The 14,673-nt window shown below is 31.9% G+C and overlaps 1 protein-coding gene across 4 annotated transcripts in view; it reads right to left on the reverse strand.

The window, feature by feature from the left end:
* Positions 1 to 14,673, reverse strand: part of LOC143073305 (uncharacterized) — a 60,137-nt gene that overhangs the window by 43,147 nt on the left and 2,317 nt on the right. For all 4 annotated transcript variants that reach the window (XM_076248736.1, XM_076248735.1, XM_076248734.1 and 1 more), the window contains exons 2-4: positions 11,026 to 11,201; positions 1,755 to 1,826; positions 392 to 463 (exon numbers count right to left, since the gene is read on the reverse strand). In XM_076248736.1, coding sequence (XP_076104851.1) covers positions 392 to 463; positions 1,755 to 1,826; positions 11,026 to 11,201 — 320 coding nt within the window. The remainder of the gene's footprint in view (positions 1 to 391; positions 464 to 1,754; positions 1,827 to 11,025; positions 11,202 to 14,673) is intronic.

Consider the following 14,673-nt stretch of genomic DNA (forward strand, 5'->3'; position numbering starts at 1 on the left):
CGCGAATTATCCCTTTAACACAAAAAAAATCAAGATCAAGCAATACAAATTCCACCAAAAACATATGCTAAGCACCATAAGAGTTGGCAGGTCAAGCTTCAATAATAGTTACGTCGTGCTACTTATGGTAACATCCGGTGATAATTCGCATTTGGCGATAAATCGTATTTGATAATTTCACATCAAAGAAAAGACGACGGGAATGTGGCTACAAATTATGGAACATATCTGCGGTCCTTCACGTACGCTATAAATTGCTTCGGGATGGCAAATACGAATCATGTTTTGTTGTGTTTAAAATTGTACGTTCTCTTTTTAAATCCCGGTATTTGGGTAATATGCGGGTATTTTTAATATTTCAAAGATAGGAATTAATTCTTTAATTACTTACAATATCTGCAAATTTCTCGAATAACGAAAAGCGTTGTCAGATATAACAAATATACCATTATAATCCATTCTCCTATTAAATATATGAAACACAAACATTCATAAAAAGTAATTAAACTATATTAGAGATAAACAAAGTTGTTATTACATTCATCTCATAGTAGTAATTAAATGCCGGATCATCATAATATTTAAAACGTTCTGTCATACTATGAGTTTGCTTTAAAAATCCAAATTGAAATAAATGTATTATTGATAAATGGGCAGGTTGATGTTTTCCAGACACTTCAGTGCAATAAAAAAAAACATTGTGAAATTGTTTTATTTTAATTTTTTTTTATTATTTATCAAATCCGCATTAAACATGAACTAGTAACTGTCTAAACGAGAATATTGTTCAATGCAAAACTTAGTGCTTATGTAATTTCATACGATATAAATGATTTATTGAATTATTATATAAATTGATCAGCATTTAAAAATTTGATTTGCTCATTTTGTGATCCTTGTATTGTTTTCGTTTACATTTTTTAAATTAAACCTTCAGGTTTTATAAACCTCTTTCAATTTCCTGTATGCTGGATCTGGTACCCTTTCTATCGGTTTGTCGTATAGGCATCATTTAAAAACGTGCAAATAAGTATTGTAAACACATGAAGTAGAAGTTTGTAGCACGTACATTAAACAGTGTCACTATTGATAGTTATAGAACGTTGATGAGTATGCCAGCATCTGAGCTGAACAATATATACCATGTAAATATGAAACGTAATGATCAAACACTACCAAATAAACAATTTATGTTTCAAATGTTTTGATAGTTAATGAAATGCAATGATCCATATTGAAACATGTCAATGCATTTAAATAATCCATTTTTTGTCGTTCAAACTAGTATTCAAGGCAACAGACAGAAAGCAAACTGAGAAACGAGATGATATGGGAAGTGATATGTGCAAATGTCAGCACTGTTAAGGGGTAAATTCGTTGAATAGAGATACGTCATCAAGTTTTTGTTTTTGTTTTGATAAGATGGTTTACATTGTAGTTAATGGGATATTTTTTACTGAATTTACCCCTTGAATTCATCACTGGCGTACCAGGAACAGTGCTTAAATTAAACTTATGACACACATGCAAACTACACACCAGTGTAGAAATATGAACGGAAAACCATTTGTACATACCTTATCACAAACTTTATTGTGAAATCTTTGTAAAAGTTTAATGTCTATAGACTATGATCCAAGCAGTGGGGCAATAAAACTTTCTATAAAAATGAGATAAACCAATGCAATAGTACGACTAATAATCATTCGCTTCTTAGTCGTCCGTGTAACAAAAATAAAAAAAATGTAACTTACAATATAGTCAGATTTCCTAAGTTGGAAAAATCTGTATCGTCAATCTTCGGTAGACTACTGGAGTGCACGTTTCTATAATAAACGGGTAACCAAAATTGAATAAATATCTTTATGATAAATAATTAAAATTGATAAACTACTTCATACATTAGCAAAAAATGACATTTACCTTTTGTATAGCTGTCTATTACTAAAGAACATGTGGAGCTCTACTGTTCTTTAAATAGTTTGTGATGTTGAGGCGTTATTGTTTGAAGAAAAACATCACATCTTATATATTTTATGGTTTTGTTTTATCAATAACATCCACCCTATTGTAGTTCTTATATGCAATATCTTCAACTGTTTATTTTGATTAATCATACCTTGTTTACAGTCAATTATGTTCATATGTGTATTATTTGTTTCACCATTACTAAAAAATAATACCAAAAAATCTCTGACAAGGAAATTACATACAAGTTACATCGACAAAAAGAAATACTTGAATGTGTGCACGTCCAACGTTGAATTTTATTGCCAATTGAACTAAATCAAATGTACAAAAAATGTTTGTAGAAAATATCTACTACATGTATCGGTAAATGCACGAGTGCTTTGACGTGAAAATTGTTAAATCAAATTGTAAATAAATGATGTTCTAGTATTCATTGAAAGGTTAATTTGATTTTTTTCTCTCATTATGTTCTTATGCGGTATGTTTTCTAATCATTCAGCTTTGATACTAAGCAGTGAACACCTAGATTCATGAAAAGGATATAACTATCTCAAATAAATTCGATTACAATAAGTTACGCCAAAACCTGTTACAAGTACCCAGAGCAAAACGTTTTTTTAATAATTCCATGACTGACTCAAGTGCATACTGCAGTGATATTTAATTTTTTCTTCCAAGTATTGCATCTCTTTTTGATTTTTTTTCTTCATATTTTGAGTTTCTAATAACTGCTCCATATTCGAAATTGATCGTTGTTGTTATTGGTTTCTCAGCATCATCGTGTTTGGTAAATTTTGATATTCAAAAGAAACTTGTTTATATGGTGCTACGATAGATATAAATACGGCGTATAAATCAATTTTCGGTTTACATGTCCTGCTAATACAGTTGGAGGTGGTAAAAGTTAAATGATGGTCTAGACCTCGTTAGATAAAATTATGTATTGTTTTAGACCCAGTTAGTTTCTTCAACTAAAACTGATGCAATGAAAAAAACACTCAATATTCATACAATGGAAAGCTAGTCTGAATTGTATCTCAAATTAAAGACATATAGAATGGGAAAATAGTATCAACAGAAAAGTAAATGATTAAATAAGACTTCACCGGCATATTATTTTGTTCTTGCAAATTGGCGGGAAAAAAAGTTCAAAACAGAATATCATCTTCTACTTGACACTGTTATATCTTAAAGTCAATACGGCTGTTTTTAAATGGAGGCGGTAGGTTTAAGAATGTATTACCCTAAATTTGTCAACAAATCTAATTTAGTGCCAGCAAATGCAAACAAATTGCAAACAACAATTATGACAGGGGACACATGATTAAGAAACAGAACTTAGAATATCTATTGAATGATACAATTTGATCAACTCTACGTGTATATATATATATATATTATAAGGATACTAAGCACTTCATTGCTATTATGTGATATTTACAATTAGGTGTTTCTTACCAATTATTAAATAATTTTCAGAATATGGGCGAGAAGCAGAAAAATGTTGACGAGAAATGAAATAATATTATTATAACAGAAAAAAATAGAAACAATGAATATAAACAACTAATTCTAACACGAGATGCGATATCAGTCTACAAGGTGACATGGGACTAGTGGTTTATTTTGCATGTAAGGAAAATTGAGAATGGAAATGAGGAATGTGTCAAGGACAAAACAACCCTACCATAGAGCAAACAACAGCCGAAGGCCACCAACGGGTCTTCCATGTTGCGAGAAACTCCCGCACCGAATGCGTCCTTCCGCCGGCCCCTAAACAAATATGTATACTTGTTCAGTGATAATGGACGTCATACTGAACTCCAAATTATACACAAGAAACTAAAATTAAAAATTATACAAGACTAACTAAGGCCAGAGGCTCCTGACTTGGGACAGGCGCAAACATGCGGCGGAGTCAACGGAGATCTCAACCCCCCTATACCTCTAGCCAATGTTGAAAAAACAAAAGCACAACAATACGCATAGTAAATCTCAGTTTAAGAGAAGTCCGAGTCCGATGTCAAAATAGCTCACAAAAAGAAAATAAACAAAATGACAATAATACATAAATAACATAAGACTACTAGCAGTTACTGGTATGCCAGCTCCAGACCTGAATTATACTAATTGAAAGACAATGTAAGTACGATTGTACTGTATCTATAGGGTTTGTAATGCACTTGATTGAAAGTACCAAATGCTACTCAGTGATACGGAACAATTAAACTAAAAGTAGTACTACTGTTCGTTCGAAAATAATATATATAATAAGTCCAGTAATTGGACATTATCATTTTCATTATTCTGTGTATTCTTTCAAATGTTTATGTTTGAGCGTTCATCAAAAATATATATCCAGAAAAGCACTTATAATGGCCAAACTTTATAATGTTTTTTTTTATTCACCGATGAACAATATGAGCGAACGAGCTTCATAAACCATGCAATATGCAGACTTTTACTCAACAAAGGAAACAAATATTTACTGAATTCAACTGCTGCGTTTATTAGATATGCATTGCATAAAGCAAATGCATGGCATAATTTTAAAATGTCGTTACTAATACTGATCATAATGGAAGGAAAGAACTGCTATGGGCCGATCATTCAACAGTGTTCATCAACGAAAGATTGAGTGTGAAGGATCACAGCGGTTTACATTATAAATCCCATGCCTTAGGGGATTGCTTGCGGTATGATAATAATCGAAAGCTGCTTTTAAGCATATAAACCTCAAAGGAAAGTTCAGGAACATATCAGAAAGAAAAGGTGTAGAAAAGCAACAACAAAAAGAATAACTGATTTTTTCTAATGAAGGATATCCTGATAAATGCAGCAAATTGGTTCCATTACTAGACTGGTACTCTAGAATTTAATTTATGTTTCCCGCATTATATGAACAAGTTTTCAAAAATGAACATATTGATATATATAACTTTACAGTACAAACAAATATGAAGCTGTGAAAGAGGGAAACTATTTCGGTTAATATTGAATGACTTCATAGAAATAAACATTGAGTGAAATCATATACCGGGAAATTATCCTTGTCATCTTTAAAAATCATTAGAAGTACAGTTACTACTCTTAGTGTAGCTGTTACAAAATGAATGGTTACATAATTGAAATTACTCAAGCGTTTAAGATGCTTGTTAACACTGATACCACTGGTATTAATATAGATTCAGTTTATTTTGTAATGGGAAACTAAAACATAACGGCTGGGTTTTTTTTTTATGTCTTATCATTTAGAACTTATATTGTAAACATCGATTTTAATTACTAAGAAGGCAATAACAGAAAATTTAAAAGAATCATTTAATTAAATATATTATGCTTTCAATTTCTCCAAGCCAGAATATCATCAAACGCATTGTTTTCTATCTTTGACACTTTGTTATTGCTAATTTGGCTAAAATTTGAATACGAATATTCTCTTCATTATTACTCTATATAATATAAGCACAACAATGTTAATTCTGCAAATATGCGTAAGCACATTTTTGTCTTCCTCTACGGAGAGCGAACTCATGGTATTGGTATGTCGTGATAATACCTGCACTGTTTCAAACACTGTAGACCACTCGACCACATAGAATGAATAAAAAAATATTTTTCGGTGGCCTAATGTAACCTTTCCTCTACAGTATATAATCCAGAGTTACACAGTACATGACATATTAGGCATGAAGATGGAATTTATTGCAGATTAGCTAACTTCGCTATATAAAAATCCAACGCAATCATAGGTTTGAACGTTGTATTCAATTTCGACTTGTTTATTTTTTTTCATTTGGGCTTGTATTATGTTTGCCTTCGGGTTTATTTAATCCGGACAACCGATTTCGACTCTACAAAATTCAAGACTCTATCAATCATATGGCCTTTCAAATATCGGTTGATTCCGAACATCACTGAAGAGACATTAATTGTTGAAATCCGGATACGGTGTACCATTCATCGCACCTCATGGTTGCGGTATACCATTTTGTCCGCAAGTTTAATGTTTTCTGTTTGGTATTAAATTAATGGTTATAATCCATTTTGAAACATCTGGTGATCCGTTTATTTGGCAATTAAAGATGCAGTCAGCAGTGTTTAGGAACATCCGTTGTGCGAACTGCTAGTCAAATGCGTTTTATTAAAATACTCCTTTATCACATTTTGGTCTTTTGGAAAATGTTGTATGTGCTGTTTTAAGACGTTTCAACCAAGAAAGTTTGGCATTCACACATATAAAAAAATATGTATTTAACGCAATCATAGGTTTGAACGTTGATTTCAATTTATGTATTAAACATATATTTAATCTTGGTAATCGTAGACTTTCATTTAAGATTTCATGTAAAATTTATTTCCTCTTACACTCAAGACACCACAGAATACCTCCGGAAACTATCCTTGTCACTCTAGGTTACACCCCGTTGTATGCCATTAAACATCACGATGACGGAATTCAATCATGTAAGGGAATTGGGACTCGTGCAACGCTTTAGAACCAACTACCAGCTACTGTAATGCAACAATTTCATCTTTAATGGTGGACATTACCTTTAGATAAGCGGGACAGCGATAGAGACGAACATGACACCGTCTTGTGCCAATATTTTCGTTGTCAAATTAGAGAAACAAATTATTTCAACATCTTTATCAAAACGTCTGTCGTGGTTCCGTTTCATCGATGATGTTGAAACGAAATGGATTGAATGCAAACAAATACTGGATGATTTTATCAGACATTTAAACAACGCCAATCAGTCAATTAAATTTACATATGAAATTTACGACTTTAAAATATCTTTTTAGACACAACTACATTCATAAAGGACGGTGTCATATCAACATACCTCTACAAGAAACCTACAGATAAACATCAGTATCTTTCTAAAAAAAAATGGGTCAAAACACATTTGACTAGCAGGTCGAACAACCTGTTGACAGCAACTGCCGATTGCCAAATAAACGGATCACAAGATGTCAAAAAAGGATCTTACAGTTAATTTATTACAGAAAACAATAAACTTGCGGACAAGATGGTATACCACAAACATGAGATGCAAAAATGTGTACACCATATCCGGATTTCGACAACTAATGTATCTTCAGTGATGCCATCACAAGTTGGGTGACCGTTATGGAATATCCGTTTCGCAGATAATATCAGATATGTTCCTTATGTCTTAAGTATAATCCCGTTCCCTTTTCACGAATGTGACCTACCAAATTAGACTATTTACCGGGTTTTAAATAACATGAGCAACATGACGGTGCCACATATGGAGCAGGATCAAGTTGAGCACTTGAGATCAGCTTCAGTTTTTGGTGGGGTTCGTGTTGCTTAGTCGTTAGTTTTATATGGTGTGTCTTGTGTACTGTTGTTTGTCTGTTTGTCTGTTTCTTTTTTAGCTACGGCGTTGTCAGGTGTTTTTTTTTATCTATGAGTTTGAATGTCCCTTTAGTTTCTTTCGCCCCTCTTTGGAATCTTGCATATAGATAATACGGATTTTGTTTATACAGTACGTTTGCTAGTTTGTGTTTTTAATTTGTTCACATCGGAAAAAATAAGTATTTAACCGCTGTATATATATACTAGAGGATATAAAATTAAATAATTTTCTATATTGATTTTTGTTTGACTCTTGGACTCAAGCTATTCCTCAGAAAAGCAAAGTATAAATGCATATTTTGACTTAACATTAATTGTGTAGATAACAACTATTTACTTCTATCAATATAATCAATCAATCCTCAAACACGCTGTGATTTGTTTGTTAGACGATATTCTAACAGATTCATGTGAGTATGCAACAATTTTGTTTTACCTTAAGTTTGGTGTAATAATTTTCTTCATTTCGTAATATTATGTAAAAGGAATTAAATTAGTTTGCAACTGCAGTTTGTGATATTCCTGCCTGATTGAACACCCTAATGACTTGGTCTCTCTCATTTTGACATAGATTTGGTCAGTTCTTCGACTTGCACAGTTATACGGCTAGAACAGTTCTACAATTAGAATTGATTTGGCCAGATCTACGGCTAGTTTTAAGAACCCGTTGTCTTAAATATAAAAAAGTAAAATTGTATAATTTATATTACCAATTATCATCATACATTTGTAGCACTGTTTTAACATTTCTCTTTACGTCCATAACTGTTCTACAATCCTGCCAGGTTTGGGCAGTTCTAAGACTAGAACTATTTTAGACATTTTTGCTGACAGTTCTACGGTTATAACTGATTTAGTCAGTTCTGTTGACAGAGCTATGGTTAGAACTTATTTTGTCAGTTCTGCTGAGAGGTCTACGACTAGAACTGATTTGTACAGTTCAACCTTAGAACTGATCCTGACAATTATAACTAGAACTGATTCTGACAGTTCTACTTAGAACAGTTCTAAGGTAGAACTTTTCTAGGTAGAACTGTTCTAGGACAGTTTAGAATAGTTCTATGACAGATTATTCTGACAGTTCTAATGAGAGGTTAGAAGTGATCAAAACTGTAAGGCAACTCAACAGTATTTACTTTTTCAGAGTGAAATGGATTGAACAAACGAGTGCCTGCGAGTACACGCATGAATCTGTCTCGAACTATTGTTAATATTGAAAGACCTATAAATTCCCTAATTGATATTAAGTTGTGTTCTTACACCACTGTCGTATGTATAGAGAGTTGAACGATAAAAAAATGTACATGTGTATCCGTGCAATATAATTAAACTATTCTTCGTTTTTTTTTGTGTGATATGTTAATCATTTTATCATAAATCATGCCGGTAATTTTTCTCGTTGAATATTTTACGCATTTTGTCATTTTGGGGCCTTTTATAGCTGACTAAACGTAAAGGGTTACATTGTTAGTTCGTTAAATTGAGACCACGCAGTGTCTTTCTATATCACAAACAGACGTAACAAAGAAGCAAAAAAGGCAAACACCAAATTTAACTACCCCCATCATTGCTTAGTATACGATTGTATTTATCTATGAAAAATCCACCCATAAAAGATTGAAAGATTTTAAGTACTGAAACTGAATCCTTACCCTGAAAAGTAAAACTAAAAAAAAAAGAAAGTCCCTAATCAAATTACAAAATCAAAAGCTCAAACACATCAAACGAATGGATAACAAGTGTCGTATACAAATTTATCATGTTTAAAACATTTAATCTCAGATTAAATCTGAATGTAAAAAGGGTTATTAGAAAAATACAAAAAAATGTGAAAGAATATTTTCAAATGTTTGCTTCAGACATTATCTGTTTATAATTACAAAGCTTTTGCCAAAGTTTCATGAAGCTGTACGAAGGATTGTAACAAACTTTAACCCCATACTGTACTCACTAATCAACTGTCCAAAAATATAAGTTTAGTATTCGCTAAACGGAAATTGCAAAAATATATATATAAAAAAAAAAATGCTTTGGACACAGCCATTTAGGTCATAAACAAGCTTCTACCCAAATTTCTGAAAATTCCATGTTCCAGCAATTATATAGTTGGCGTTTATTTTTTATTGCCATTCGATTTTTCCCTCGGTTTTAGTTTCTTACCAAGAATTGTTTTCTCTAGATCGATTTATGAGTTTTAAACAGCGATATACTACTGTTTCCTTTATTTATTGGTGTATGTGGTATGCGTGCCGATAAAACAACTATCAATCGATGCAATAAGTCAATTAATCAATAAAATATGGAAAAATGAAATAATCATTTAAAAAATCTGCTCTAGATACTACATTTTGGTCAGAAACAAGTGTCTGTCAATATTTCATATATTCAATGTAGGTTTGCCATAGTGTGATGTCTAAAAACAACAACAGACTGAACCGAAATGTTGACGCCACCAATGCCGTAATTGAATTAAATGAATTTTATTTTACATTTGCGAATGGACAGATGTAGCGATTTAATGTTATATTTTTTGTATTTTCCATTCCAATAATTAGATGATCTTCTGAAAAAGAGTCTTATCTATAGTTTTTGAATTGAATTTAGGCAAAATCGTAAAATTTTCAGCACCTAGTAACGATATAACACAGAAGGTAAACTTTCCTGCTGGATCGTTTTATTCTTGTGTGATTTTATCAGGTATATATAAAAAATGTGAACAGACAGACATCTATTCTGGTAGGCTATTTAAGGTGCTAGAACCGACTATACAAGATCACACAATATAAGTAAGTTTAAAAATATCTGACAAGCCTTACATTATTTTGTTTTAAAAAGTGTAATTTAACCTAAAAATTTGTTTATATCAAAATATAGAATTCTTAAAGACATTTTAATACACATACTAATGCATATTTAAAAACAAAATGAATACATGAAATTTATGTATAAAAATTATTTTTATTTTGCATTGATAAGGACATTTAGAAGAGTAAATTCTTTCTTATATGTCCGTGTTTGTTTCTAGAGCAGTCCGAGATTTTTCGAGTGGGTCCATGTTTCATCGAGTGAGAAACAAAATTCCCATGACAAACATGTAACCTGTCAATAGAATAAACTTTTATGCGAGAACAAACATATCGTATCGATCTGAATGGTAAGGTATTTTTCAATCGATTTTGATTTCTTTTTATGTTGTGTTGTTATACCACTGTCCCAGGTAAGGGGAGAGTTGAGCGCATACAAATCTGTTTTATTGTGGCCAGTCACATTCTTTTTGTGCCTGTCCTAAATCAAAATGTTGTAGTCAGGTGGTTGTCTTTGGATAATGTCTGTTACATTGTTTTTCGTAAATTGTTTTGTATTAAATTCATTCTGTTAGTTTTCTCAATTGAATTGTTTAATTTGTTTTTATGCCGGGGAATATACGCATATGTCTTATACGATATGGTTTTATTTCGTTGTCGGTCACCGATAATTGCGTAAATCTACTTTGTTTGAACTTGTCGGATTATTGTTTCATTGTCAGTCCTAATACATTACCTTATTTTTATATTGAGCAACCTTGTAAAGTATTGTTTAAACCCGAACTCATTTATGTATTGGCGATCAACATATATATAATAAAAAAAAAATATTTTCTGGGATTTTTTTTTAATTAGACTCACAGTAAATAGGTATCATTTGGTAGGCCTAGGTTTAGCGGAATACTCGCAGAAAACTTGCAAAACACTTCTTTACCATTGGTAGTCGAATGACACGAACATTGCACTGGACAGCCATTCGAAATGTCTGTGGCAATGGCAACCACCCATAAGATCAAAATCAATTTACGTACATACAACTGCAATAAAAAAATCCAAATAAATACAATTTCCTTGAAAATATGTGTGTTGCATTAGATACTTCAAATAAAAAATAATTGTAAATTTTGAATGTTTAATTTTGACTATGAGACAAGTGTACTTGAACTTTTTTGTTATAGAAAATTAAAAATTGTGTATGAATGTTTTACTTATAAATTATTTTCTTCACATACCTCTACATTCGCCAATATTGTTCCGTATCATGCGTATGTAGTGACTTTAACCCCGTGATAAAAAATGTAAACAAACGAGCACCGTGAGGAAATATATTTAATAATAGTACGGGAGCACATGCATTTGTTTTGTTAAAACACGTGTGTTTGTTTATTGTTTACATCAACACGTTTTTTTTTAGAATACCTGTAATGTTTACAATGTATTCCATTGGACAATATATTGTCGCATAGCGACTTTAAAACAGGTATTCTAGGTATCGTATGATTTTGGCTCGTGTTTCTCGTGCTTGTTGTTTGATATAAATTAAATGAAATTTATAATGTTATTCTTCGAAATTCTGCCTTACGCTGCTTAGCATACGCCGTACTACTGCCTTGTCTGTATTAACCCCATCCCACCAACCCCACTATCACCATGTATATATTTGTATTGATGGCTGACAATGATCGATTCATATTAAATGAATAAAACACGTTAAAAAATCCCGCTGACCCATTCTTTTTTCATATTTTTGAAAAAGCAGTAAACTAACTACATTTTGACAAATTATTAAAAAATTCTTTAGTTTTAAATTTAGACCCCCCTTCTACCCGAAGTGCATATCATTGTCTGAAACGATACTCCTTCTGGGAAATGTAAGGACTTGCATAGGGGAGGTTTATAATAATATATATATTAGCTTACGTTGTTAAGCTTAAGTTTAGATTTATAGCCCAGTAAATCACATTATCATATTTTTTTTTATTGTATTTACTATCAAACTGTTTGAAAAAAACCTGTCGAACATTTTTTTAAATTGTCAAAGCATTTTGTTCTTGAAAATACAGAATGTTCAGATGGATTTTGTCCACACATGAACAGCATGGTAACATGACATTTTGACTTGTTAACTTGCGACAGGTGTTAGAACTGCACTGACTGATTTTAGAACACAAACAAATTAACATAAAAAGCAGACATGTCCGCTTCTGAATTTAACTTGTAACCTTTCCTGTACAAAGTTTATCTCGACATCTATGATTGAACCAAACTTGTTTTATAGTAAACTTTTTGTGTCATTGTTATCGATATACTAAATAAAGTACCACTCAAAATTTTCTCTGTAAATAAAATTATGGCCTGAAATGTCTTTAAAAATCGTTATATTTTAATTTCAAGAGAGAGAGAGACAAAAAGGATGATATTCCTCTTCAATATTATAACATATTACTTTAAAATATAATTTAAATCTAAAAGCAAAATCAGTAACCTCTACTATTTCAATTCTATTTAAAGGCATATATTTAGATATTAACTTTATACAAATTGTGTACTTTAAAATAAATGAGGTTTTATATAATTGATAAATAAAAAGCAAACCTTTGTTTTATTAATCAAACTAATCAATTTGATTTCTGTGCTTAATTGTTTAGATAGATACAACATATTTTTTCTCATAACCATTGCAGATACATAGGTACAGAGAGAGTGCAAAATATGTACATGAATGTGCATCTATTTACAAAACATATATAAAATAAAGTTGTTTCAAAATAATATACATTTTAGCCAGGAAAACCCACATGTTTATTTATACACTTTATAAGCTTACATAATCTTTTTAACTCTGACTTTTAGTTTAGTTTGGTCATCAGTTTTCCAAATAGTGTATTAACACGAGCCAAATAGTACTTATCAAGGTATAATTTTCTGCTGTCGTTAAAAAATGGACATTCTAGCAGATAATGCAATTAGTCTCCAATGCTAACAATATAACATAGATGACATTTTCTATCATTTCTATTAACATTATTCCACCTCCCTGTCTCTATTGGGAGTCTGTGGTTTTGCGGTTCTATATCTACATAAAATAATATTTTCGTGCATATCCAAGATATCGAAATATTTTTTTCAAAATTTAATTCTAACTTAAAAATTCAATAATTTACTGCTTTTGTAGACTCTTGTAACTGTGTATTCCACAACTGTTTATATTAGACATTTGCGGAAACTAGGTCTATACCTAGGATTATTGTTAGACTTACGATTACAGTTGACGAAAAACAAGGGGTCCTCTCAAAATAAAAATAAAAAATAAACCCAAATGAGATACATAGTAAAATGAAATTATATTCTTTTATCATGTAAATAAGTCTTCACATGCAGAAACTTATTGTTACAACAAATGTGAACCGCCACAAAGTCCCCATAACTTTATGTGTTTTTTTTATTCTCCGATGGCGTGGTCAACCTCTACTCTATAGTGTGTAATATGTCCATTTAATTTTCTACACTTCCTTTGCATATTCTGGGATTTGTCTTAGGTAATTAGGTGTCAATAATGGATATCTGTTCGGATATATTTTGTCGCCTAGCAAAAACATCTCAGTCGGAAAAGATCATTCTTTTCCTATATTCCTCATCAACAAATATTGCTGATGCCAAAGAAATCTGCACTCAACATAACATATCCTATCTTCGTTCAATATTACAACTTGAGTGTGAATGCAGTGACAATGTCTTAGTGTGAATGCAGTGACAATGTCGGAGTGTGAATGCAGTGACAATGTCGGAGTGTGAATGCAGTGACAATGTCTGAGTGTGAATGCAGTGACAATGTCTGAGTGTGCATTCAGTGACAATGTCTGTGTCCTGAGAAATACTGCTCCTGTGGTTCCATTATCGGCCACAAACTTTCAGTAGATAGCCACCTGCAAGCGGAAGTTTTGGCCCATAAATAATTATATTTGTTTAGCCACCTGCAAGCGGAAGTTTTGGCCCATAAATAATTATATTTGTTTCTTGAAATAGGTATACATGTATGTGTTTCATCTTTGGTAATCGAAACACTAACGTCAGATATTCCAGAAGACGGGTGCGATTGTAACCATAACATAAAAGACGAATTCTGTTTCCCGGGGAAAGCTTATGTTCCCGACCGGTTCTCTGTAAGAAGAGACCATTGACATCGGCTACAATTTGAAGTAACGTTTCATGAGTTTCAACTGTGAAAGGAATATCGGTTGCTTGCAAAACAAGTGACCAACACATCTCTCCCATTCCAAAAGTGTACATCATTGCCTATAATATTTCCCTGATTGTAAAAGATTGGTTTGTCGGTGGTCAAGCTAGGACTATAAGGGTTAGAATCAGACGACGAATAAAATGTGTACAATAACATGTAATGAGTCTGCATCAGGGCAGGTAAAGCTGCCATGATGGTTAATCTGTGTTCTTCACAACGGGGGAAATAAAATAAATGCAAGAAATACACTTATGATTTATTCATTTTTT

Source organism: Mytilus galloprovincialis, chromosome 4 (genome assembly GCF_965363235.1).
Source record: "Mytilus galloprovincialis chromosome 4, xbMytGall1.hap1.1, whole genome shotgun sequence".
In the NCBI taxonomy this organism is placed as follows: Eukaryota; Metazoa; Mollusca; class Bivalvia; order Mytilida; family Mytilidae; genus Mytilus; species Mytilus galloprovincialis.